Source organism: Hyalella azteca, unplaced genomic scaffold (genome assembly GCF_000764305.2).
Source record: "Hyalella azteca isolate HAZT.00-mixed unplaced genomic scaffold, Hazt_2.0.2 contig8990, whole genome shotgun sequence".
Lineage (NCBI taxonomy): Eukaryota > Metazoa > Arthropoda > Malacostraca > Amphipoda > Hyalellidae > Hyalella > Hyalella azteca.
Genome location: NW_025939071.1, coordinates 289,114 through 313,494, shown reverse-complemented (window position 1 = coordinate 313,494; position 24,381 = coordinate 289,114). Strand labels below are relative to the sequence as shown.

General features: G+C 40.2%; 2 protein-coding genes across 3 annotated transcripts; one reads left to right on the top strand and one right to left on the bottom strand.

Annotated features, from left to right (window-relative positions):
- The first annotated feature begins 507 nt into the window (after positions 1-507).
- LOC108673630 (THO complex subunit 6 homolog) lies at positions 508-7,718 on the top strand. The gene is made up of 9 exons (XM_018161486.2): positions 508-534; positions 641-759; positions 4,286-4,439; positions 4,787-4,876; positions 5,076-5,230; positions 5,360-5,492; positions 6,048-6,231; positions 6,507-6,619; positions 7,129-7,718. Exons 2-9 carry the CDS (start codon positions 653-655, stop codon positions 7,216-7,218), a joined length of 1,026 nt encoding a protein of 341 aa, XP_018016975.1. The 5' UTR covers positions 508-534; positions 641-652; the 3' UTR covers positions 7,219-7,718.
- Positions 7,719-8,281: 563 nt separating this feature from the next.
- LOC108673629 (phenoloxidase-activating factor 2-like) lies at positions 8,282-22,624 on the bottom strand. 2 transcript variants are annotated; one of them, XM_018161485.2, is made up of 9 exons: positions 21,466-22,623; positions 20,543-20,712; positions 16,596-16,755; positions 15,396-15,504; positions 13,991-14,058; positions 13,285-13,377; positions 12,004-12,143; positions 10,662-10,734; positions 8,282-9,359 (listed from the first exon to the last, which is right to left on the bottom strand). In XM_018161485.2, the coding sequence occupies exons 1-9, from the start codon at positions 22,288-22,290 to the stop codon at positions 8,931-8,933; spliced, it is 2,067 nt and encodes a 688-aa protein (XP_018016974.1). In that variant the 5' UTR covers positions 22,291-22,623; the 3' UTR covers positions 8,282-8,930. The 2 variants fall into 2 exon arrangements, with proteins under 2 accessions (XP_018016974.1, XP_047737802.1); XM_047881846.1 differs by lacking the exon at positions 8,282-9,359 and adding an exon at positions 10,092-10,287 and having other exon boundaries at positions 10,603-10,734; positions 21,466-22,624.
- Positions 22,625-24,381: the final 1,757 nt, after the last annotated feature.

Genomic DNA, 24,381 nt, shown 5'->3' with positions numbered 1-24,381 from the left:
GTCTGGTGGTGCACAGCAGGATGCACACAGTTCCACTGGCGACCTGGGCTGGTTGGTCACAGTCCGTTGTCCGCAAGTTACAGTTCGAGCTAAAGTCAGGGTATGAAGTGATGATTCGATGCAACGATCAGTGGTGCATACCCATTACTCTCCGGGCTATTCGCTTCAAAATGTGGTGGCGTAAAGCTCCTAATATTTGAAGCAAGATGATGTCACGGGCTGGTTACTGATTGATCGCTTAATCCGCGGCTGATTGGTGGTCATCCGGAATTATGCTAGGCGTTCCTTTCAAGGCTGATTGGTGCACAAATTTAGTGGTGAAGGGCTGCGTACCTGATAGCTCATAGCTAGTGGTCAGCATAGCCCAAGTCCACAGTGCTATTCATATACCTTCCCAAGTGTAACGTAGCCGGGCATCTTCACGGCTTTTGACACAAAGTGCCCACCACAACAGCGCCGTTCGGTCACAGGCCGTAGCGCATACAGGCCGGAGCCCAACTGGCCGGATTGCAGCAGGCCCTACTGCAGCAGCAGGTGACTTCAATACAGTTGCTACATTATCCATATATTTTTCATGTGTGTTTTGTTTTCCTTTCAATTACTTCTCTGAAGTTAACCTGTTTCTGTGATTTCTTTTCAGATAGAAATAACAATGGAAATCATTCGATCTTTATACTCGACTGTTTACTGTCAAGCTCATTCACAAGCAAATGGACTTTTACTGGCAGGAAATAATGAAGGAAAAATATTGGTCTATAAGTAAGTACCTAATTTTTGGTTACATTTTTCACACATGCATTTACTTTGCTAGTTTGCTTAAATATTATATAGGTACCTTAACTAATCTTCATGAACTAATTGTTTTAAAGAATTTAACTGATACTAGGATGTGATTATAGCTCATAATTGAATTTAAAGCGTTATACAAATCTTTTTTGTAGTTTTAAATTGCGGGAATGTGGTTTTTCAATTATCTTAAATTGAGAATTTTAAGAAGATCCTGTTTTACAGTTTCATGTGATTAAAGTTGTAATTTAAAACACACACTGATACCAAGATCCTTAATTTTGGAGTACAGAGATGGAATGTAAGATTACAAAATTCCTTTTTGCTATAGGAAAAAAAAAACTTGATGGTTGACCTGGCTGGACCTAACCCCAGTAAAATGGTCTCTAGCAACTGAGAGAAGGGTTTTAGACACACCTTACTCAAACCTTAACAATGCACTGTTTAGCATAAAGTTACACAGCTGGACATAGATGGGAATGAAATAATAACATGGATGTGCATGATTTTTCTAGAAAACTATGGTATCTACCATCTAACAGGGTAAAAAAGGACGGTCGGGGTAAATTGGGATGCACGTCCCACATTATGTAGAAATGTTGTAGCAGCTAAACTAATCAAATATTGCAAAACTAAAAATAGTGGCATAAACTTCAAAATTTTTACTATCTATTATGTATAAAGCTTGTCAAGAAATCAAACATTTACTATCTCTAAAAAATTGCTGAAAAAAAAAGTGTGAAAAGTGCGATTTTGGAAAAGTACCTCTGCTAAGGTCTGGAGCAAAAAAAAAAAAATATTTACCGTATTAAAAAATGTTACTTAAAAGTTGCACCCAGGTGTCGGCTTCAAAAGGTAATTGACGGAATTTACCTATCATTCCAAATAAAATGGCAGCCATTTCCGCGTGATGGGGTAAAAAGGGACATCCCCCGGGGTACGTAATTAGGGACACCCTTAAAAACGCATTTACAGTAGAACTTCAGTTAGCAAAGGGTCCAGTTAAGAAAAAAAGATTAACAACAAAGAATATTGATTACATTTACCTCGCTCAGCGAAAAAAATTCCACTTGTTGAAAAATTAGTGCATCATTGGTCATCACAAAATTGTGCATAGGTAGAATGTCATATATAGAATTGTGCACCAGGCATCATAGAATGAAAAGTAATTGACCTAAACTATAATTTATTTCTCCAAAACATATGATGGTTGCACCCTAAAACATTCCTTTCTGTTTCAGGTATGTTTATGACCATTTTATAGTAAATTCACTTAACCCAATTAAAATGGTGTGAAATTACAAGCCATCCTGTAAGCTTACAAATACAGAAAAAATGCTATAAGGCTTCTGATATGAAGCTTGCAGTGGACAAGGTAGTTGGAATGCTCAATGGCCTGCCTGTTCATGGATACGGTAATATCACATCAATAATACGGTAATTAATGTATATGGTAATATCATATCAATAAAGGAAAAACGGGTAAAAATCACAGAAAATGTCATTTATTCTACCTCTACATCATCTACAATGAAAGAGGAGGACTTCAGAGTACTGCTAGTAATAGATGAATACACTCTGCATGCTTCAAATGTTTTAAAATTAAGTTTTATTGCAAGTGTCCCGGATTACCCCATTCCCAGGGTAATTTGGGATGCTTTTATTTTGCGTCTGGCGCCTCATGTACAGCATATGAAATTTTTTTGGAGATGTCATTCAACGGCTCTTGCAAAGATCTTTAAAATGAGCCCAAATTCATTGCTGAAATGTTTCATGGTAAGAAGTTATTAACAAAAAACGCTCAAAACCGTCCCTTTTTACCCCGTTTGACGTTATATGAACTCATTCAGGCAATGCAATTGGGGAACAAAAACTGTGACAATAAACAAAAACAATAGTGTGACAAAACATACGTAGATATTCCGCCTAAATCTGTTGTTGGGTGCTAAAGCCCAATTCCATTGCAAGCAGGAAAATTAGTACATTTGTCAGGGAAATGAAAATTCCAGTTGGGGGCTGATGCAAAACTGCAGACAGAGACAGTAAACTTGTTTAACAAAGAAGACCACACTTGGTTAGGAAAAAATCCTAATACATATTAAAGAAATGCAATTGAAAGCTACCTATAGTCAAATGAAACATGCAAGTTAAGGTACAAGAAAAAGTTCATGATGTTTGCAATGTTTTTTATGTAACATTTTTTATATACAGATTTCTATCAAAGCTATTTTTTTATCAAATTTGAAGTATTATTTCTAAGTGATATTTGGTAGACACTTTGGTTGATAGTCAGAAAATAATATTTTTTTTCCTATAATTTGGTTTCTTGTGTGAAATGCACAACTGGTTGAAAAGGCATGCATCAGTATTTTTGGATATTGCCTTGCTCATATTGCTGTTAAATTTCTTTAAATTGGATTGATCATCAGGCATAAGGATATTATTCCTGCTCAAATGCAATCCTCCGTAGCACAGTTTGTTCAAATAGGTATAGCATGGTAAAAATTTTTTTTGGCTGTTTGTCTCTTCAAGTGAAAGATACTTCAAAGACTACCTTTTGAGGAATCTGGGGTTGCATCAGGATAACCAATTTCTGGAAATAACATGAATTATGTTACAGTAGAAAATTCCATAAAAAAATGTTCCACTTTTGGATAAAATTCCACTGTTGGTACAGTTTTTTTCAGTGCAATTGTACTGAAAAAATGCATAACTTCTACGCAATGCATACGTAACTTCTATGTTAGACTGGTAAACACCAGGTTAGTTTTATATTGTTTTGGAAATCTCCCTCTTCATCCATAATATTCAGCTGTATTAATAAATTCTAAATTTAAGACTCCACTGCCAGTGTTTCGGATTTAAGGATTTTGGAATCATCACATGTTTTAAAATGAAAATAGAAGTTTAGGAGCAAAGAAAATTCCACGAAAATTCACCATTTCTTTATTGAAAACGTTTTTGAATCCACTGAAAACGCTTTGGAATCCAGCTCTGTTGTCAGTTCCAAAAATCTAGAACACAAATACAATCAAAAGTTAATAGAGTTGAAATTCAACAGTAAAAAGTACAGAAGTTAAAATCTAAATTTACAAACAACGGACGGAGTAAAGTAAAAACCTATTTATTCACAATTTCTAGTGGATATGAGCAAAAAGCTGCATTTAAACTAGGCCTTGTAATAATTGTAGGTACATCTTCTTTAAAAATATACAATTATTCTAAAATATGCAGATTGAAAGCACAAAAACGAAAAGTTAAAACCTCAAAGTCCCTGTTGGACACTGGAACGTTGCACTGTTTGGCATGAGTGCACACAGCCCAATAAGGCTGGCATGATAGTAACTGCCCATTCCAATTACTGAATATATATTACTATATGTTTTAATTAAAATGGTACATTGTCTTCTACAATTCTTCTAGTTCATAAACAATAAATATTGATATTGAAGTGTTGTTTTTTCAAGTACTCATGATATTATGTTGTCATTTTTTTCAGCATAGAGTGTCTATTGGAGCGTGAGGAGGGAGGTGGTGTCAGTGGTGAGCGTCCAGAGGGGCCAAGTGTTGCTGTCAATGCATCTCTTCATCCAGTATACAGCATGGTATCCTCCCCAGCCTTTGCCATCACAGGATCTTCTGGCTCTTTGGCTGTAAGTAATAATCCTATTACCGGTACTTATTTTTTTTTGGAGAGAGAAAGATTATTTTGAATTTTAAATTCCTCAGCCTCACTTAGTATTTCATGCTTTCAATTGAAATTGTAATTGGCTTGTGATTTGCTTTTTTATGAACTTTAAAAAAATTCTTTAGGATCTCTACATGAATTCTTGAAAAAATTTGAATTTACCTAAATTTTTTATCAACTCCAGAGCTACCGTATCTATATACGGCTTAGTGATGCTAGTTAACATTATTGCCCAAGTTGTGTAGTCCAAATTTTGTGCTCCAGAGTTGAGTTTGAATGGCAGGCAATTTAGATTATGGTTTATGTTTACAGGGCTGGAGATGGAGTGACCTAAAGGAACTGGATGAAGCTGTCTCACCAGCATGGACCATAGCCCTTCAGGGTGATCAATCCAACTTTGGGGTATGTTTGTGTAATAATAATTTTGTCATTCTTTGGAATTGTAGACTTGCTCAAGTTTAAATGCTCAAAACGCTATGATAATCATCATAATTTACTAACTAAATTTTGTTATATTATGCACACCATAATATGTCAAGTTCCAAAAGCAAAACACACTTTGTCCTCCAAATTGTTATTGACTTTTTGCCTCATGTTCCAGACTCCAGAAATCAATGGCTTATCGTACAATGCCGAGTCCAACTTAATATGGGCAGCATGTGGTGACTGGAAGGCCCGAGGATATGACATGGAGACAGGCAGACTTATTTCCACTCTTGATGCTCACAAGGATTATGTACATCAAGTTGCTGTCAGGTGAGCCATGTGCAATAAATATTCATGAGTACTTTTCATTGATGCTAGTCTTAGTTTGTAATACTACCATCTATCATTCAATACTAATTTTTATGATAATTAATGCTTATTTTGTGTCATGTTTCTCAGTGGGAGCAGTGGCGTAGTGTCATGTGGTGAAGATGGTGCTGTTCTTGTATGGGATTGCCGGGCGCCCAGGGTGCCAGTCATGACAATTGTTCCTTCACAGCAGACCTCTCTGGCCAGACCGAATCTGGGCAAGGTTAGGCATGTCTACCATTGATTATACATTTATTTTTCACGATGTTTTTTTGACCATCAATTATGTATCCTTCTTATTCTTTTATGTCGATATTGTGAAAGTTAATTCAAGTATACTTTCCATTCCTGATAGATTCTAAGTTAATTCTTTGTACATATAGGGAACGCTCAATATAATTTTGATCTCTCATTTTTGCTTAGCAGCCATGTCAGTTTTCTAAAAGTGAGGATTCTTGAATCTATTAAGTAGCTCGAGTGGGTCGGAACATATTTTTTTTTGCTGCATATCTGCAAGAGTACACAGCGAGTAGAGAATAACTATTAGAAAATGCTCCCAATAATCACTCAAGTAAATCATTTCTTAATGTCGCATTGAGCCGTTTGGCTGTTGCTCTAATAGTATGAAATATTTATAAGATTGGATATTATATTAAATTTTCTGAAAGGATATTTGCATTTCCTACATCCCCGATTAGCAGTTTGTGTCTCTTTTGGGCTGTAATGCCTGAATCTTTTGAGTTTCTACCCTGCCTTGAATATTTCACTTCTCGTACAGTTTGTGCGTTGCGTGGACACCGCTGGTGGCGAGTGGCTTGTGTGTGGTGGTGGCCCTTCCGCTGGCGTCTTCCACCTGCGCTCAGGCGGCCTCGTGGCGACCCTGCCGCCCAGCGACGCCCTCACGCCCGTCACCGTCGCTCAGTTTACCAGACAAGACCAGGCCTCCAGTATCGTTACGGCAGGTCGCGGTGCACAGCTTCAGAAACTCCTATGTAGTTTTTTTGAACAAGATTCAAAACTTAGAATATGATCATTTGAAATTTGATGAAACTCTATAGTTTTAACTTTCTTAATTGGTGTGGAACGCATAAAAATAATTCCCATCTTAGATTACTAGATATTTAGATGGTGAAGAACTGAAATAGTTGCAATTATCAAATGCTATTTGATTTAAATTGGAATATAAAATTGCAAATTGAGAGGCGGCTCTTTTCAATACCTCTGCCTGGACGTTCAGGATGCGATGGTGGTGGCGTGAGCGTGTGCAGTTTGTCCGGCCAGGTGACGGCACAGCTCCCTGCCGTCGCCCGATGTGTCTACTCCGTCGCCGCCTCCTTCGACAAACACACTGTGGGTGCCTTAGTTTCCATAGTTTCCTTAGTATTTGTTTGGGACGTAGCTGTCCCAGGCCACGATGGATTGCCGCCTTTGATTGTGGCGTGGAGATGAGGATGCGCCGTTTATGCTGTCTCTGTGTGGTGTTATTTGGTGAATGAATACATTGATGATGCACCGTGGGTGCCTCTTTTGTGTGATGTCTAGTTGTGGATGAATAGAGTGATGACATAACCCCATGGCTGCTGTCTTTGTGTGGCGAGGAGTGATGGATGAATGAGTGATGATGTGCTGTGTGTGCCGCCTTTGTGAGGTGTGGTGTAACTTTTAAAGTATTTTAGAACTCGTCTTCCTGTATCGAGTAATTGCCAAGAGTAGAGAATATTTTCATTTGCGATATTTTGTGTAGTTTTGATTTTTATGCATTTGAGCCGGCCATCTTTCATAGAACTTTGTCTCCATTAAAATTTCTAACTTTGCTGTATCATAAAAAAATTGTTCAATATAATATTTCTATTTAACAGCTGATGAGCGTTGCTGGGACGGGGAGTAGAATCGACATCTGCTTGAACCTGAGCTACAGAGACCACTCGCTCAGCACCGTCTTGGACTGAGCGCCTATTATGTCGTTAATATTACCGCCATATTTTGAACCCCTTGATGAGATCAGCGACCAAGCAAGCGATAATTTCTGCTGTATCCTCGTGGCTTATCCAATGAGGCTGGAATGAGGAATCTGTGATATGCTTTCGTAATGGAACCCAGCCTTACATTTTAATTTAAAATTTTCAATCAATTTTTAATTTAATATTATTCAAGCGAAAGTCTTCTGATGAATGTGAATGGTGGTTCATCATTGAATAACAATTTTTGAACGAATCAAGGTAGGATGCGCCTAAATACAGAACGCTGAAATTTAAGATTCTAACCTCACAACTTCAAGGCTTGTGGCTACGTTCACTAGTCACAGTTTCATGTGTTACCAGGGCTAGATCTAGTTTTTGAGATAAAAAAAACATCATACTTTGCTCATATTTTTTTTTACAAATGTCGATGGTGACAGTCCGAACTGCAACTAATGCGAGACTCTCGATTAATAAACATACTATAACAATTGTTTTTGTTATTTCGATTTTGTTATTTCGAATTGTTTTTGTTATTTCTGCGAAAGCAGAGGTAAAAACGAATCTAAGTGATGACTAGCGCGAAGAATTATTAAATAGATGACTTCTGCTATTGGTAACTTGTAGTAGTACGCCAACCACAGTAGTTCTCTAAAATATATCACAAACGCACACATCTTAACATACTTTCATACGCGGCTTGATTAACAATCCTCTTAATGCCTCTGAGTTGTGAATTTAACAGAATTATCCGAAAGTCGTCTCATTAACTATTCATTAACCAGTTTAACTTTTGGCATATTCGTTTTGCTCGTCAACAATGGATGTTCTTTTCGTAAGAAAATTTTCTGATTGAAATAAAAAATCATTAGCGTGTTGGAAATTTCCATCTTCGATGCGTTTGTAAAAATTATGGATGATTATTTGTGAATTAATTTGAAAATATTGATGCAGCAGAACCTATTGCAGAGGACGCTGTAGTGTAGTGGAAAAGCGTGAAATTCAACTATAGTTTTGGTTTTTCCAATTCACACGGGGTAAATAAGCCGCATTCTGTGGTTCTTATTGTTTATATTGAAATTAAAAATCAGCAAATAAATTTGCTTCCTTTCTAATGATCGTTGCAGTCTGATTATGATACTAAAAGCACCAGTACAAAGTCAGGACAACGACTAGACTAACACTACAAGTCTATCCCGACCTCTCATGGCCTGAAGCCTAAAGCTTGTAATCTCACGTTGCGCAGTAATTACCTCGACATTTAACAAAAAAAGCCACTAGAAGGTTGAAACATCGGGGTTTGGCGGTTGAAACATCGGGGCTTTTTCCCGGTGTTCGCCGCTCACAGTGGCTAAGAGTAGACATAATAGGAGTGCGATTGATTGAAGTAAGCGTCTGGGCTTGTTGCCAGAAACGTCACTCAAGCCACGAAGACTGAAATAGAAGTACTGCCCTCGGCAGTCCAAGCTTCGAGGCTTGTATAAATAGAACTCGAATTTGCTGAATTGATAGAATTAAGGCATCCTGGAAACTGCACGGACTGTCGCTAAATTCTGAGAGCACGTGACTTCAAGAAACTTTCACCAACCGCAGACACTACGGGACTAAACATTTCTCGTCGCACATTTCATTTCACCTACGTGTTGCATGGGAGTCGATACAGTGGTTCGCAGAATCTCAGAGGTTCGTAGTCAGTAATAACTTCATGAGCGCGTTTGTAAGAGTTCAGAAATAAGATCCAACAACTGCTTCCTTCGTCTTTCTTGCTGCTGCCACCAGCGCGGTTGTCTATTCTCTCTTCCTGGACGAGGTGGTTGCGAGGTTGAGAGAGTAGTTGGAACAGCCGTCGTGGTTTCCACTCGAGCCGTACTGGCTGTGGTGAATGTCCCGAGGTTATTCAAAGAATGAATATCCACACGATCATTTTCTGGATCGTGTTGACTGTTTAGCGTCCTATCCTGACGGCGAGGCGGTGCGAGGTGGTCGAGCACGCGGTCGCGACCACTCAAAAAAATAAAGTCACGTCGCCCCTGATGCGGTCGAGTCGTCGGTGTCATTCGATTGCCAGATAAGGGGAGTGGATGGATCTTATTCAAGTCGCTGCTAGAAATATTCCATTGCCGACTTCCATTCTGTTTAATGATAACTGAGTTACATGGAACAGACCACGGGAAATCGAGAGAAATTTATTTTAGAATGTCATAATATAAAAGTAAACTGAAAGACACTTATTGAATAGCCCATGTAAAAGTACGGCAGATATTTAGTGATATAAGTCATGATATAGGCAATCTATCTATTGCAAATTCTACTCACTTTTGGCACTCAAATTGTTTTGTATGGACAACATTGGATTTGAGTTGGACAACATTACTCTAAAATGCCTAATTTTCAATTGCAAAATATTAAACTTTCATTTAAAATTTCATAATTACCTTACAACACAATAAATTTAATGATGGTAGAATTCTAGTAGGTTTGTCACAATGTGCCCACAATAATTAAAACTCATTACAATACACGTTTATAACTCGCGACACGAGACACATCAACGAGGAACACAGAGCAAGTGGCACAGAAGCATGATTTGGGCAATACACTGTACAGATTCATGAAGGAATAAGATAAACACAATACATTAACAAGACTTCGAAATGCGCATGCTAATGCCGTACAATGTATATGATTCCTAGATACGATCAATAAGTTGCATGCAACATAACACTGGCAACGAGTTGCATGCAACACAATAAGGACTACGAGTTGAATGCAACAGAACATGGACTCCGAGTTGAATGTAACACATCACTGGCAACGAGTTGCATGCAACAAAACATTGGCAACGAGTTGCACGNTGAAGGAATAAGATAAACACAATACATTAACAAGACTTCGAAATGCGCATGCTAATGCCGTACAATGTATATGATTCATACATACGATCAATAAGTTGCATGCAACACAACGCTTGAAAAGAGTTGAATGCAACACAACATGGACTCCGAGTTGAATGTAACACATCACTGGCAACGAGTTGCACGTAGCACAACACTGGCAACGAGTTGCATGCAACACAATGAAGACTAAGAGTTGAATGCAACACAACACTGACAACGAGTTGCACGTAACACAATACTGACAACGAGTTGCATGCAACACAATAAAGACTACGAGTTGAATGCAACACAGCACTAGGAACGAGTTGCACGTAGCACAACACCGGCAACGAGTTGCATGCAACATGACACCGGCAACGAGTTGCACGTAGCACAACACGGGCAACGAGTTGCATGCAACACAATGAAGACTACGAGTTGAATGCAACACAATACTGGCAAGTGGCAACGAGTTGCATGCAACATGACACCGGCAACGGGTTGCACGCAACACAACGTGCGCTTCACTCAGAGAGCGTCTTGACGAGCAGCACCCACTGGCTTGACGGCCCTCCTGACGGCGGTGTGGATGACGTCGGGGGCGATGCGTTCCATCTCTGCTGTTATCCAACTGCAGCGCCACAAGATAAAGATTATTTGTATATATATATTTTAAATTTAATCATCATTAATACACTACCAGAGGTGGGCAGTAGCGCGCTACATGTAGCGGCCGCTACATTTTCATTAGCGGTAGCGGCGCTACATTTAAGCAATTGTAGCGGTAGCGGTAGCGCCCGCTAAATTTAGAGCATGTCGCGGTAGGGGTAGCGGCCGTTACATTTCAAAGTAGCGCTGCCCAGCTCTGTACACTACGTACGCAATTCATTGCTGAACATATGAACTACCAGTACGGTAATGATGGCTCTGATCGAATATGACTTCACTCATCAACATGAATGACGATGAGAGCACTCTTGTATGTTGAAGTAAAATCATAAGTAAGAAGGAATCACAACTATTATTTTCGTAATCTGTTTAAAATACATAGAAATGGCATTACACGCTATAATGTTAGCGACAACTGCCTCGACTATGAGAAAATTCAACAAACACCATGTAGTCGCGTTAGATTTGATACAAAGAACGCACAACTGTACAGTGTACCCGAGTGTTGGTTAGCAGCTGAATATTCGAAAGATCAAACAATAAGAGTAAAAATTAAAGAATTTTAAAGTACCTGATTGGCAGGATGATTATTTGCATATTTCATTCAAAGATGAGTCCTAAATCAGCTAACGATAGTCGTACGGAAATTAGTTGTAGGTTCTAGACTCCCAAATATCGTCACGACTAACCTAAAAACTAAACGAATCAATGCAAAATATCAGCAAAATAACGATACAATCAATCGAGGTATATTATTGCCAGCAATATCAATCAATTTCTAGGTACTGAAATTAGTACTTAAGATCACTTGAATCCTCTAATCCTATTTATCGAATTTATCAGGAATTTGAAAGTACGGAAAATGGTCCTAAAATTCACAATATTTGTATAGGGAAAATCTTTCAAACAGACGATGGGGATCGTTTTCATCATAAAGATATGGTATGGTAAATTTTTGTTCATTTTCAAGCAGACGACGAGGCTGGACTCCAGGGGCCATAGGCTACTTTCAAAACTCGCTAAGTGAACGTAAGTACTTACGCTCTATTTTCTTATCTATGATTGGTGGATTTTGTTTGAAAGGCCGTCAATGATTGGCTGATGAACTTACGATCTCTTAACTTTTTTTGAAAGTATGGTCCTGCGCAGTGCCAGAACGTTTTATTTACAAAGTTATTGGAAATTTCGGGCAATTTTCTTTGCATCCAAATTCGAGGTAAAGTAGTTATACCTGCGGTCGGCGATGGTGCTGGCGTAGACTCCTGGGACGCCCTGGTCCCCGCAGCCGATGCCCCACGCGGTGATGCCCACAAGCAGGTACTCGTTGGGGGCGCCGCGCCGGGGGCAGGCCAGGGGGCCTCCACCATCACTCTTGTGGGGCAGCAAGGTATATTATAATTACCATCAAGACAAATACCAGTTACCATCAAGGTAAATACCAGTTACCAACAAGACAAATACCAGTTACCATAAAGACAAATACCAGTTGCCATCAAGGCAAATACCAGTTACCATCAAGGTAAATACCAGTTACCAACAAGACAAATACCAGTTACCATAAAGACAAATACCAGTTACCATCAAGGCAAATACCAGTTACCATCAAGGTAAATACCAGTTACCAACAAGACAAATACCAGTTCCCATAAAGACAAATACCAGTTACCATCAAGGCAAATACCAGTTACCATCAAGGCAAATATAACTTGCTGAGTCAAGGCAATATTCTAAACAGAAAAGTGAATTGTTCACTGCCCAAATAATGATGCATTTCCTCACCTACAACACTAGAGGAGAGCGGGCGTAGCTCTGATATGCCTTTTTGTCGTGCCAAGCTGGGTCTGGATGATCCAATAAAAAGTGCTTTTTATTCTGGACAATGTTTCACTTTTTGTCCTGAGTGTTAGATGCATTTAAACATGGAATTTTAGGTGAGTGCAACAATAATGTGAGAAAACTGCATCACATTGAATAAATCCCAAATTTAGGGCTTTATGACGGTGTAAGATCATGACAGGTTACAAGCAAGTTAGGCACAGCGCGCCAAAGTACCTAAAGTGAATAGTTATATTGCTGGAATGAAAGTTTGTTTTGATTTCCGCCTTAATATGAGGTTTGAAATTCCTAATTTAGATTAACTTTAAATATCAAGACGAAAACGATAGGTGCTGATTGAACGATGATTCGGAATTAAAATCGTACCGCGTGTGCTACGTGTCGTGCAATAACTTACCGTGTATGCTACGTGTCGTGCCATAACTTACCGTGCAGGCTACGTGTGGTGCCATAACTTACCGTGCAGGCTAAGTGCGGTGCCATAACTTACCGTGCAGGCCACGTGTCGTGCCATAACTTACCGTGTATGCCACGTGTCGTGCCATAACTTACCGTGCAGGCTACGTGTGGTGCCATAACTTACCGTGCAGGCCACGTGTCGTGCCATAACTTACTGTGCAGGCTACGTGTCGTGCCATCACTTACCGTGCAGGCTCCGTGTCGTACCATCACTTACCGTGCAGGCGTCTTTGCCGAGTTCGCCGCCCGCGCAGATGAAGGAAGAGTGCAGCTCAAACCAATAGCCCAGTCGCGTTTCACGCAGGAGCGACTGTGAAAAAACGTTTACCATTTAATTAGTATAATGACAATAAATATCATTGTCGCGATTAATATAACCGGAGCGTTCATGATTTCAGTAGAAAAGCATTATGCAAAGTTCTGCTGATTTTCTCCGAACACAACTCATTTCTAATTATATACAAATGTTTTATTCCCCAAGCATTGCTATTAAATTTACATCAATATTGTTTGAAATTAAGGTTCTTAATAGGTAATCAAACATGCGAGCAACAATTTAAATGAGCTCGAGTTGCCATTTATGGAGGTCGTGTGTCACGCTGCATGAGGCAGATCTTAAGATCCACACAGGTCGAGTGCTACGCTGCATGAGGCAGATCTTAAGATCCCCATTGGTAACAACATCTCACATGTGAGCGCCCTAATGATCACGCTGATGCCCCGCTTTCTACTCCTAGGTCCCAATATAATTCCGGGCGACATCAAAGAGAATACCCAATCGCAACTTAGGTCTAGAACCTCTGACTCAGCTGCTTTTATGTCGGTGCAACTTGTGCACCGACACTGTGTTTGTGATAGTATTAGGCTGTGCAAAATACAGTCAACGACAAAGTTTGTGCATGTTTGAGTGTCAACGAACGCACCTGACAACGGTTGTGTGCCACCAGAGGCAGCGTCAAGCTCTTCATCACAGTTTGGTAGCTCCCACCCTCTGAAAAGTGATGGTCATGAATCTAAAAACGAAATAAGCGAGTCATATACTTTCATTACTAAATCTAATTTTTTACTGGAATTTAAATAAAAATTGTTTCTTCTCACAAATCATTGAGATCACGAATTTATTGACCTCTCTTATAAATCACATCATCACAGTATCCCACAATCCAGCGAGACGTTTCGCAACTCATTACACAGAAGAATGCAGTCCCTACTATCTACTTACATAAGGTAAAACAAAACACTCTCACTCTATACATAAACATATAAAGACACAATCAACACGGTAACACACATAAAATACCAACAAATGAAATACAATACCTCACTTATAACCCAATCGAGCTACATGCAGTACCTAGCATCCAAAACTACCGTAACCTACGTAATAGCTCCCAATCTTTCATCGGCGCTACACGGTACACCTAAAATACAGGCTCATTCTAAATGATAAACTCGGTTTAACGAATTAGTATTTATTAAAGAATAAATTTACATGAATAATATATACACAAATAGAAGGAGAAAGATCCAAAGTTTTTTTTACATATTTATAAATGCTGCACGGCAAACATCTAAACGGTAGCCAATGTAAACAGAGTTGCTGGTAGAGGCGGGACGTAAACAACTTCCTTGACGTAACCACATAAGAAATAGTCACATGAGATCAGGTGATCTCGGTGGCCAGCTGTTAACTTCGATCCGACGGGACGATCCTCAATATCTGGAATACTGTTCAAGTCCTCATCTGTGAACGCATTGCTAAACAGAAGTGTAGAGCCAGATCTTCATTTCATATGCGTCCAACCCAACGCTCAGGAAGTGACTGAATAACCATTTAGATGTTTGCCATGCAGCACAAGGGGGAAATATTGAACATTTATAAATATGTACAAAAAAACTTTTAATCTTTCTCTTTCCACTGGTGAGTATATTACTTATTTTAAATTCATACCTAAACAAATACTAATAAAATTGGGTCCATCAATTAGATTTTAGAATAACCTTATACTACTCCTTATACTTAAAAATTAAAAATTAAAAATCAAACAAAATGAAAAAAAACTAAATCATATCTTCATCGCTTTCAGATCCAACATACACGAACCTCATTATAACCTTCTAACATTAAAACCTCTCTCTTGATATCATAACCAGCCGCCAGTAATGACCGAGATTGAAAATAATTTTTCGAAGTTCTTGTGATTTTCTCAGAATGCAACAGAATTCAATTTATGTGCAAATGTTTTAACTAGATTGTAAATAAATATTTTTGAACCTCATTTATTCATTAATCGTCTTATGCAATATCTCTCGCCATGCAGATCTTACCGAAGCTGTTCTTCCCCCAGCCGTTGATGACGCAGGCGTTGGTTTGGACGTCATTCAGCGACCGCGCCAGGCAGATGCTCCTGACGTGTGCTTGCAGTGTCACCGGCGTCTGCAATGTTATCGAAAAATATTTGAATGAATAAATTAAGGGCATACGGATAGATTGAGGGTAAAAAAATATTATGGAAGATGTTTGACACAACGCCAGTTGTCATACTCGTAGGCCTATATGTTGTTGGAATTTAAAGACAATATGATGGTATTTGTTTAACTATCGATTTTATAAAGTCTAGATATGATTCTTCATTAGTTATTATGAGCCAGCATTTGATGTAGCTGTTTTCGTTGACGAGAGCTAAGTAAAACTTTATTCTCAATCTGTGAGATTATATATAGATGGACAATTTTTTGTTGCTTCGTTTAAGAAATTATGGTGGGTGTTCTTTCTAGAATTAATTATATTTTCTAGAATTAATTCGAAAATTGCAATGTAGCTGCAATAAGTAAATGAAAATTTATGCTAAATCGTTGCCAATGAAACCGAGTTCGTTGCCACGAGCACGAACCTTGAATCACGGAGAAAAATAATTTCGCACACACAGTAAATTGGAACTTGCGATATAATTAACTTGTTTTGTAATTGAATCTTGTGTCAAATTATTTAGACCATACCATTTCAAAAGTCGCTTAAGTACCCGTAGCGTCTTATTTGAGGGTTTAGCTTGAACACATCCAGCACCACAAGGGCCACGTCGTGCTGCAGGTTCTTATACTCACCGCCAGCACCACAAGGGCCACGTCGTGCTGCAGGTTCTTATACTCACTGCCAGCACCACAAGGGCCACGTCGTGCTGCAGGTTCTTACACTCACTGCCAGCACCACAAGGGCCACGTCGTGCTGCAGGTTCTTGTACTCACTGCCAGCACCACAAGGGCCACGTCGTGCTGCAGGTTCTTGTACTCACTGCCAGCACCACAAGGGCCACGTCGTGCTGCAGGTTCTTATACTCACAGCCAGCACCACAAGGGCCACGTCGTGCTGCAGGTTCTTGTACTCACTGCCAGCACCACAAGGGCCACGACGTGCTGCAGGTTCTTATACTCACCGCCAGCACCACAGGGGCCACGTCGTGCTGCAGGTTCTTATACTCACTGCCAGCACCACAGGGGCCACGTCGTGCTGCAGGTTCTTATACTCACCGCCAGCACCACAAGGGCCACGTCGTGCTGCAGGTTCTTGTCGTTGAAGAGCGGGTGCAGAACGATGCTCTCGACGGCGCGTCCCTGGTGCTGGCCGGGCTCGAAGTCTGTCTCGATGTCCCACTCGCCCACGCGCACGTGAAGATTAGTTACGTTCTCCCTGGCGAATTTATATCGTACAATCGAAGCTTTGAATAATACAGCTATGGTTGTTAATCGGCATTAATTTTGGGTTTGATTGTAATAAAATTGCATGATATAATTATTAGTTACATTCAAATTATAACTTATATTAGTTATAAGTTACATAGAAAATAAAGTTGTAAATCTTGATAATTTAATTATTTTAAGACATTTAAAATTCTGATGCAATAAAATGTGAGGTTATAGTACAAGAGATAGATACGTTACCGCAGACATCGTCCATATGCCATTCCTCTATTTTTAATTGTTGAGTTTTCGGTAGGAGTTTGTCCATACGAGCGCTATTGAAAAATAAAGCAATACATTTACAATTTTTTTAATTTCTCCAGATTTTTCAAACGGTGTTTCCTAAATATTAGAGTATGAACAACGAATTACAAATTCAATTGTTCTAATTTCGCTCAAATTTCCAATATATATTAAGTTTTTGGTTTTATACAGGATATATTCGATCCGAAATTTCAGATCTCGAAAAACCAGGCGTTCGTGATATTCTGCGTTTGTGCAATAAATATATTGAGAAATGTTGAAATAATAGGTATATATTTTCGCAAAATACTTCATAAATAATATCAACGTGTTTTTTTAAATATTTCATGAATACCGGTACTTCAAAATTTTTGATGAATAATATATATTTTTTCTAATTCATGGTCTTGGGCTGGAAGCTGATGGGTCGTTGATTGATGAAGTCTGAGGCTGCTTACTTGTTATCTATATTGAAAGTGTCAAACAAGGTGATATTCCATAACTAAAGTCCTTATTCAATTGTGTTAATGGTGGATTGAGGTCGACAACAGCAACATAAAACTCAACATTAATTTATGAGAAATATTTAGCTTTTGCGATCATATCTCGTCACTAAAATATATTTGATTTTGAAGAATGGTTGTTCACCAATATTTTAATTTGTTACTCTAAGTTGTTCATCTAAGTTAAATTGAAAAATTCATGAACAACGCGTAGGATAACGCTACCATTATTATTATTATTATTTCCGATTGTTCGATTATGATTCACATTAAGGCCTTTTAATTAAGACAAATGTCCAGACTCGACAGGGACACGGTTGTATGCTTCACGCTGAGCTGTTACCAGTAACACGCAGGTCTGGAACGGCTGGTCGAATTGTAATGTATTTGTTAACGCAAGAAGTTCTTAGTTACCCCTGTGCCTGCTGTTGGGGCTGCGAAAATAAAGCTGCAGGGCTGAATGAATTTGTTTTTGTTGCAATTGCATTTTACTGCAGCGTATATCTTGCTTCTAACTATCCTACTTTGTTAATTTTTTTTATCAAAGATACAAAAGACTGTTTATTATTTTCTCAATTTCAGCGTCACGGAATCATCTTCTCTAAATAGACATCGAGACGAGACTGGAAGTGTTCCACAAAGAAGTAACGAGACAAAGCAAAAAATTCACAATAAGTTATAAATAGGACAATAATTATTTCCTGCTATGTTACAAGGACGGATAGAAGTTGCTAGTTTTCAATTGACTGGCAGTTTGAATATTTATTTAATAAATATTTTTACCAACGATCGCCTAATCCCTTGTTGACAAAATGTATTTACTAAACCCTGATGATGATTTGAAGCTTCGTGTGCATTAATAATAACTTACCTCGCCACTTGACTGTTAATTAAGCGTGCGCGAGGAGTGCTTGTTACGAATAAATTATTTGACGATCTTACAAATTCATGAAAAATACTGATATAAATATAGGTCCAGACTGAAACGTGTGGTTAACAATATACATGTGTATTTAAAATTGTCACAGTTCCAAATGTCTACCGTCAATCTATTCATTACATTTCAAGTGTAATCATTCCTCGTTTGAGGCGAGACGATTAGAAGTTACGTTCCATAGTTTACGCCAAGGACGAAGTTGTGGCGTGTAAACGTGTGGGAGCGCAGCGTGTAGAGCGTGTGGGAGCAGAGCGTGTAGAACGTGTAGGAGCAGAGCGTGTAGAATATGTGGGAGCAGAGCGTGTAGAGAATGTGGAAGCAGAGCGTGTAGAACGTGTGGGAGCAGAGCGTGTAGAATATGAGGGAGCAGAGCGTGTAGAACGTGTGGGAGCAGAGCGTGTAGAACAAGTGGGAGCAGAGCGTGTAGAGCGTGTGGGAACAGAGCGTGTAGAACGTGTGGGAGCAGAGCGTATAGAACGTGTGCGAGCAGAGCAAGTAGAACGTGTAGGAGCAGAGCGTGTAGAACGCGTGGGAGCAGAGCGTGTAGAACGTGTAGGAGCAGAGCGTGTAGAACGCGTGGGAGCAGAGCGTGTAGAACGTGTGGCAGCAGAGCGTGTAGAAAGTGTGGGAGCAGAGCGTGTAAAACGCGTGGGAGCAGAGCGTGTAGAACGTGTGGGAGCAGAGCGTGTATATAGCGTGTGGGAGCGGAGCGTGTATAGCGTGTGGAGGCTGAGCGTGTATATCGTGTGGGAGCGGAGCGTGTAGAACGTGTAGGAGCAGAGCGTGTAGAACGTGTGGGAGCAGAGCGAGTAGAACGTGTGGGAGCAGAGCGTGTAGAAAATGTGGGAGCAGAGCGTGTAGAACGTGTGGGAGCAGAGCGAGTAGAACGTGTGGGAGCAGAGCGTGTAGAAAATGTGGGAGCAGACCGTGTAGAACGCGTGGAAGCAGAGCGTGTAGAACATGTGGGAGCAGAGCGAGTAGAACGTGTGGGAGCAGAGCGTGTAGAAAGTGTGGGAGCAGAGCGTGTAGAGCGTGTGGGAGCAGAGCGAGTAGAACGTGTAGGAGCAGAACGTGTAGAACGTGTGGGAGCAGAACGTGTAGAACGTGTGGGAGCGGAGCGCGTATAGCGTGTGGGAGCGGAGCGTGTATAGCGTGTGGAAGCGGAGCGTGTATAGCGTGTGGGAGCGAAGCGTGTATATTGTGTGGGAGCGGAGCGTGTATATCGTGTGGGAGCGGAGCGTGTATAGCGTGTGGGAGCGGAGCGTGTATAGCGTGTGGGAGCGGAGCGTGTATAGCGTGTGGGAGCCGAACGTGTGGGAGCGGAGCGTGTAGAACGTGTGGGAGCGGAGCGTGTATAGCGTGTGGGAGCGGAGCGTGTATAGCGTGTGGGAGCCGAACGTGTGGGAGCGGAGCGTGTAGAAAGGGTGGGAGCGGAACGTTCCACGAAGTCGGATTGAAATTTCCGTGAAGCGTTACCCTGAGGCGTCTCAAGGATCGGGTCCAAAATCTAGACTACGCGAGCGCCTCGAGAAGCAACGCGAGCCTTTCAAACTTGAGCTAAAATTGTCATTATATGCTTAATTTTTGACAATTTTGAACTATTTACTTGTGAACGTTAGTCAACGTTAGCTGTTTTCGTGAACAGATTTGTTACTTGTCGAAGAACTTTAAGAGATATACCTATAATTTTGCCAGTATATGCCAGCGAAAAGAAGACTGATATTCGTGTACCACTTGTATGTATACTACTGTACTTGCTTGTAATCTACTGTACTTACCTGTATACTACTGTACTTACTTGTATACTACTGTACTTACTTGTATACTACTGTAATTACCTGTATACTACTGTACTTACTTGAACTGTACTGTACACACTTGTACTCTATTGCACTTACCTGTATACCACTGTACTTCCCTGTATACTACTGTACTTACTCGTGTACTAATGTATTTGTACTCTACTGTACTTACCTGCATACTACTGTACTTACCTGCATGCTACTGTGCTTACTCGTGTACTACTGTACTTACTCGTGTACTACTGTACTTACTTGTAGACTTTATGTGCTGCAGTGAGCATGATGCGCGGATGCACCAAGATGGCGCCCCCGATGAAGGCGTTCATGGGACTGTCGGCCACGAAGTATGTACGCAGGATCATGCCCACCCAAGGGAACTCCCCGAACTGGCTCTCACTGTTGTTGAAACCTGCGATGCGAACCTGCCAAACACATGGGAAAATAAATGGATTAAATATAATACTAGATTTCCATTGATATAAGATTTAAGCAAGCATGGAATGTTATTTAGTTAATTTCAATTAAAAATGTTGCTCTTGTATGAAGAATGATTCAATGAAGAATGCTTCATAGAGATGAAACATTTTCTTTTTTTATTACTGGAAAACTGATTCACAAAGGGAATGTGTATTGGAAAAGTAAATAAATATCTTTTCGACGAAAAGTGCTCGATAAAAATTAACAATATACATTTATTAGAAGACAAAAAATAATGAATTTACCAGCATCCCTCCGAAAACTAAATAAGCAGCATAAGGGCTTCGGCACCAGCAACACGCGCTTCAGAATATAGAAATAAATTTACAAGCTGATCGACGAGTATTATACGAATAAAGAAAATTGTTTATATTTGTAAGCACCTCATCTCTGGTAAATGAAGCTATAGCCGAAATAGTTTAGATGATTTCAATACAACGGCAAACTAACAAATTATCGACACCGGGTTGAGTCGAAAGAAAAAGCATATTTTAATAATTCATATAAATGAATATTTAGTACTTCTTCAGCATAATAAAATTTCATGTAACCAGTATGAATTGCAAAAAAATTATCAATTTGATCGGCTATGTGCAACGTTCCTGATCCAGTGTTCCCTGTTTTAAATGAAGCCAAATATGAACAATGGAACGAGTCAAGAAGAACGCATGTCGTATGGTTATAAATATTATTTTTACCGATATCCCTTGAGGGTTCCTCCTTCCTTCGCATTTTTGGTCGACGATTACAGGCGGGGGGGAGGGAGGCACCACCGGAGGTCCTGTTGTCGTTCCATCCAAATCAGCGGGTATCCTGCATGCCAGCATTGGCGAGACGCACGGCGGCGTCCTGGCGCTCGCTGCGAGGTTCCTGAGATCCAAACTGGCAGCCAATATGTTGCCATCCGCCCCGCATAACTCGGGATTCACGCAAATTAACCTGTTGGTGTCTGATGGAGGGGTTGATACTTCAGGTTCCGAGTCTAATGCACAACAAACTTGAAACGATCCCAGGCACCGAGCGTGGGCGGGAAGGGAGATGTTGCCGTCAAGGAATATTTTTGGCGCACTCCCGTCGCTGATTCGAAGTCCTTCCGGACAAAGTTCCCAGTGGAGACAATCACACGACCCCCCTTCGCCATCCACGGGAACAGGGTTTGGAGCAGGATTCTGACTCATGTCACAATTGGGCGGTGCCGATTTTGGCTTGCAGCAAAATTGTTGGTCGCCAGGGCAATTCTCAACATTAAAGACCCGGTTTCCAGCTCCGATCCTGGGACCGATCGCAGTCGAGCCATCAGTGACGATATTGTTGTCGGAGTCGCAGAGATAAAACGGGACGCACTCGCAACAAACTTTGCTCAAGTCCAGGGGGACGACGAGCGCTTCTGGGATGGCGTTACTGGACGTGGGCTCCGTCGCCGCCGGAGTGTCGAATTCTTCCCACCATGGACGACGCGACGTCTGGGCGGATGCGCCTCCAGTGAGCATAAACAACAGCACTAGCGCTAACATCATCACCATTTCTGAATGTTATAATTTCTGCCGCAATCGTTCTGTGAATGAAAGGCAATCCAGATCATAAGCTAAGTGAAATTAATTAGATAAACAAGTCAGAAGCATATGCAGTTTTTCTACTGCGACAAAAGTTTCCTAACTTGATTTTTTATTGAGAATAATAAAAAATACGTTGTACTACAAAGAGATACGTTACGTTGGCTGGTCTCCTTTTAATACGACAACTCGGACGAGAAGTCAGAAGAAGAAAAGACAATATTGTAAAGCAGTAATTATAAAATTAGCTCTTAACATAGAGACCGGTCTACCGAGACCCTCCAAGCTGGCTTGCTAAGAAGCACTGAGCGGCCGAACCAAACCCGGCGGCTTGTCTGGCATCAACGGGGCGTGACCCTTATGCCCCCTACTGGTTCATCTCCAAGCAGAAAAAGATTAAGAAGAAAGACTAAAATGAGCAAAACTAAAACAACAAAAAAAAGAGTACAATAAGAAAGACTATAATAAATCAGACTATGACCAATACTCAAGCACGTCACAAAGAACTTCAGGCTAATAATATAAACGCCGTGATGTTAAATGAAGAGTTACGGTAATTTTTTAGTAATTACAAAACTTACTTCTGCAGACCAACAAATTTATTTGTGTTCATAAGAATTAATAAGGTAAATATTAATAAGGTTAAAATTAATAATTTTTATTCGATTAGTTCGTCGATCATTTAATTTCTAATAAGATTAAGTATTAAGAGTTTGGTTGAAGATTTGAGTTCACCAATCGCTCGATTATAAGCGTTTGTATGGGGCTTAGCAGATAAGTACCAAATGGAGTTTTATATGACCATCACTGTAGACTTGAGCCAATAGTACTTAATGATGCTCTAGTGTTTTTGCCTAAACTTGCTTTGATTTGGATTATTTTAATTGATTACATGCGCTGCGGTAATTGTGAAGACGCCAAGCATCAATAACTCTATTCATAATGTATATCAAATATTGTAGCCTTCTGCAGCAGAATAATATGCAATTATTGCAGAAGTAAATGCAATAATTCTGTAAAGCTACGATTCTATTGAAAAATTAACGGAACTTCAGGCAGTTTGTACGGTTGCTTGCGAAAACAAACTGACAATGATGTTGCTTGCATAGACGAGCACTGAGGCCACATCCCGTATATGACGTCGTTTGTACGCCCACATCCCGTATGAGGCCCCGTATGACGCCGTTCTTTATGTCCTGTAAGGCCAAGCGTCCCGTGTGAGGCCAAACGTCCCGTGTGAGGCCAAGCGCAAGCCTCCTCTGCACTTCCAAGCAAGATATGAGAGTGCAAACCAATGCTGAAGTGCAGCTCATGTAACTGGGCGTACTTCCGATGATAAGGAATATTAACGGGAATTTTGATTAGGTTCATCCTAGAATTGCCTCCTGTCACCAGGTCGAATCTAAAATGAATGACATGCATAAGTATTTGAGTCACACTAATTTTTCTGGTATTTTTTGTTTATTTCATTAAAAAATTAGATGAATGCTGGACACACGCGAGACACACCATTCACCTTCAGACACAGCAAGTCAACAACTGTTGAGTCGGGAAGTATACACCTAGTAAGCTTTATTTCCAAGAAAGATTTCCGCTCAGTCTAACACCGGGCTTCCCGACACGGCCGGAAAACGGATAGCATCAAACATGAGTGGCCTAAGCCGTGTAGATAAAGACTCGTTTTTCTCTGAGCTGATTGACAAAGTCGTGTTTAGGATGTTATTGATGACACAAAACACTTGCACACGCAAAGTATTGTTTGTGTAAGGAATAATGGATGACAGAAAGCACTTGGATTCGCAAAGCCGTGTTTGGGAAATTTTAGATGACACGAGCTTATTATTTGATTATCAAGGTCGCGCATTGGGATTTATAGATGACACGAAACACATGTATCGGCAGGAATGTGCTTGGGAAATTTGAGATTGCCCAAAGTTCTTACTTGGATGGGCTAGGTCGTGTTGGGGTCTTATAGACGAAATAAAGCTACTGGATTGGCAAGGTCTTGTTTGGGGAATTATAGATGTTATAAAGTATTTGGCATGAGATCACTTGTATTCA

Excerpts from the sequence above, each read along its gene's own strand:
- LOC108673629 (XM_018161485.2), bottom strand. The coding sequence starts at position 22,290 with ATGGTGATGATGTTAGCGCTAGTGCTGTTGTTTATGCTCACTGGAGGC. Across the intron at positions 15,505-16,595 it reads TGGCCCTTGTGGTGCTGGCG|ACGCCGGTGACACTGCAAGC; the intron begins GTGAGTATAAGA and ends ATAACATTGCAG. Across the intron at positions 9,360-10,661 it reads TCAGGAGGGCCGTCAAGCCA|AATGGAAGTCGGCAATGGAA; the intron begins GTGGGTGCTGCT and ends ATCATTAAACAG.
- LOC108673630 (XM_018161486.2), top strand. The coding sequence starts at position 653 with ATGGAAATCATTCGATCTTTATACTCGACTGTTTACTGTCAAGCTCAT. Across the intron at positions 760-4,285 it reads GGAAAAATATTGGTCTATAA|CATAGAGTGTCTATTGGAGC; the intron begins GTAAGTACCTAA and ends CATTTTTTTCAG. Across the intron at positions 4,440-4,786 it reads GATCTTCTGGCTCTTTGGCT|GGCTGGAGATGGAGTGACCT; the intron begins GTAAGTAATAAT and ends TTATGTTTACAG.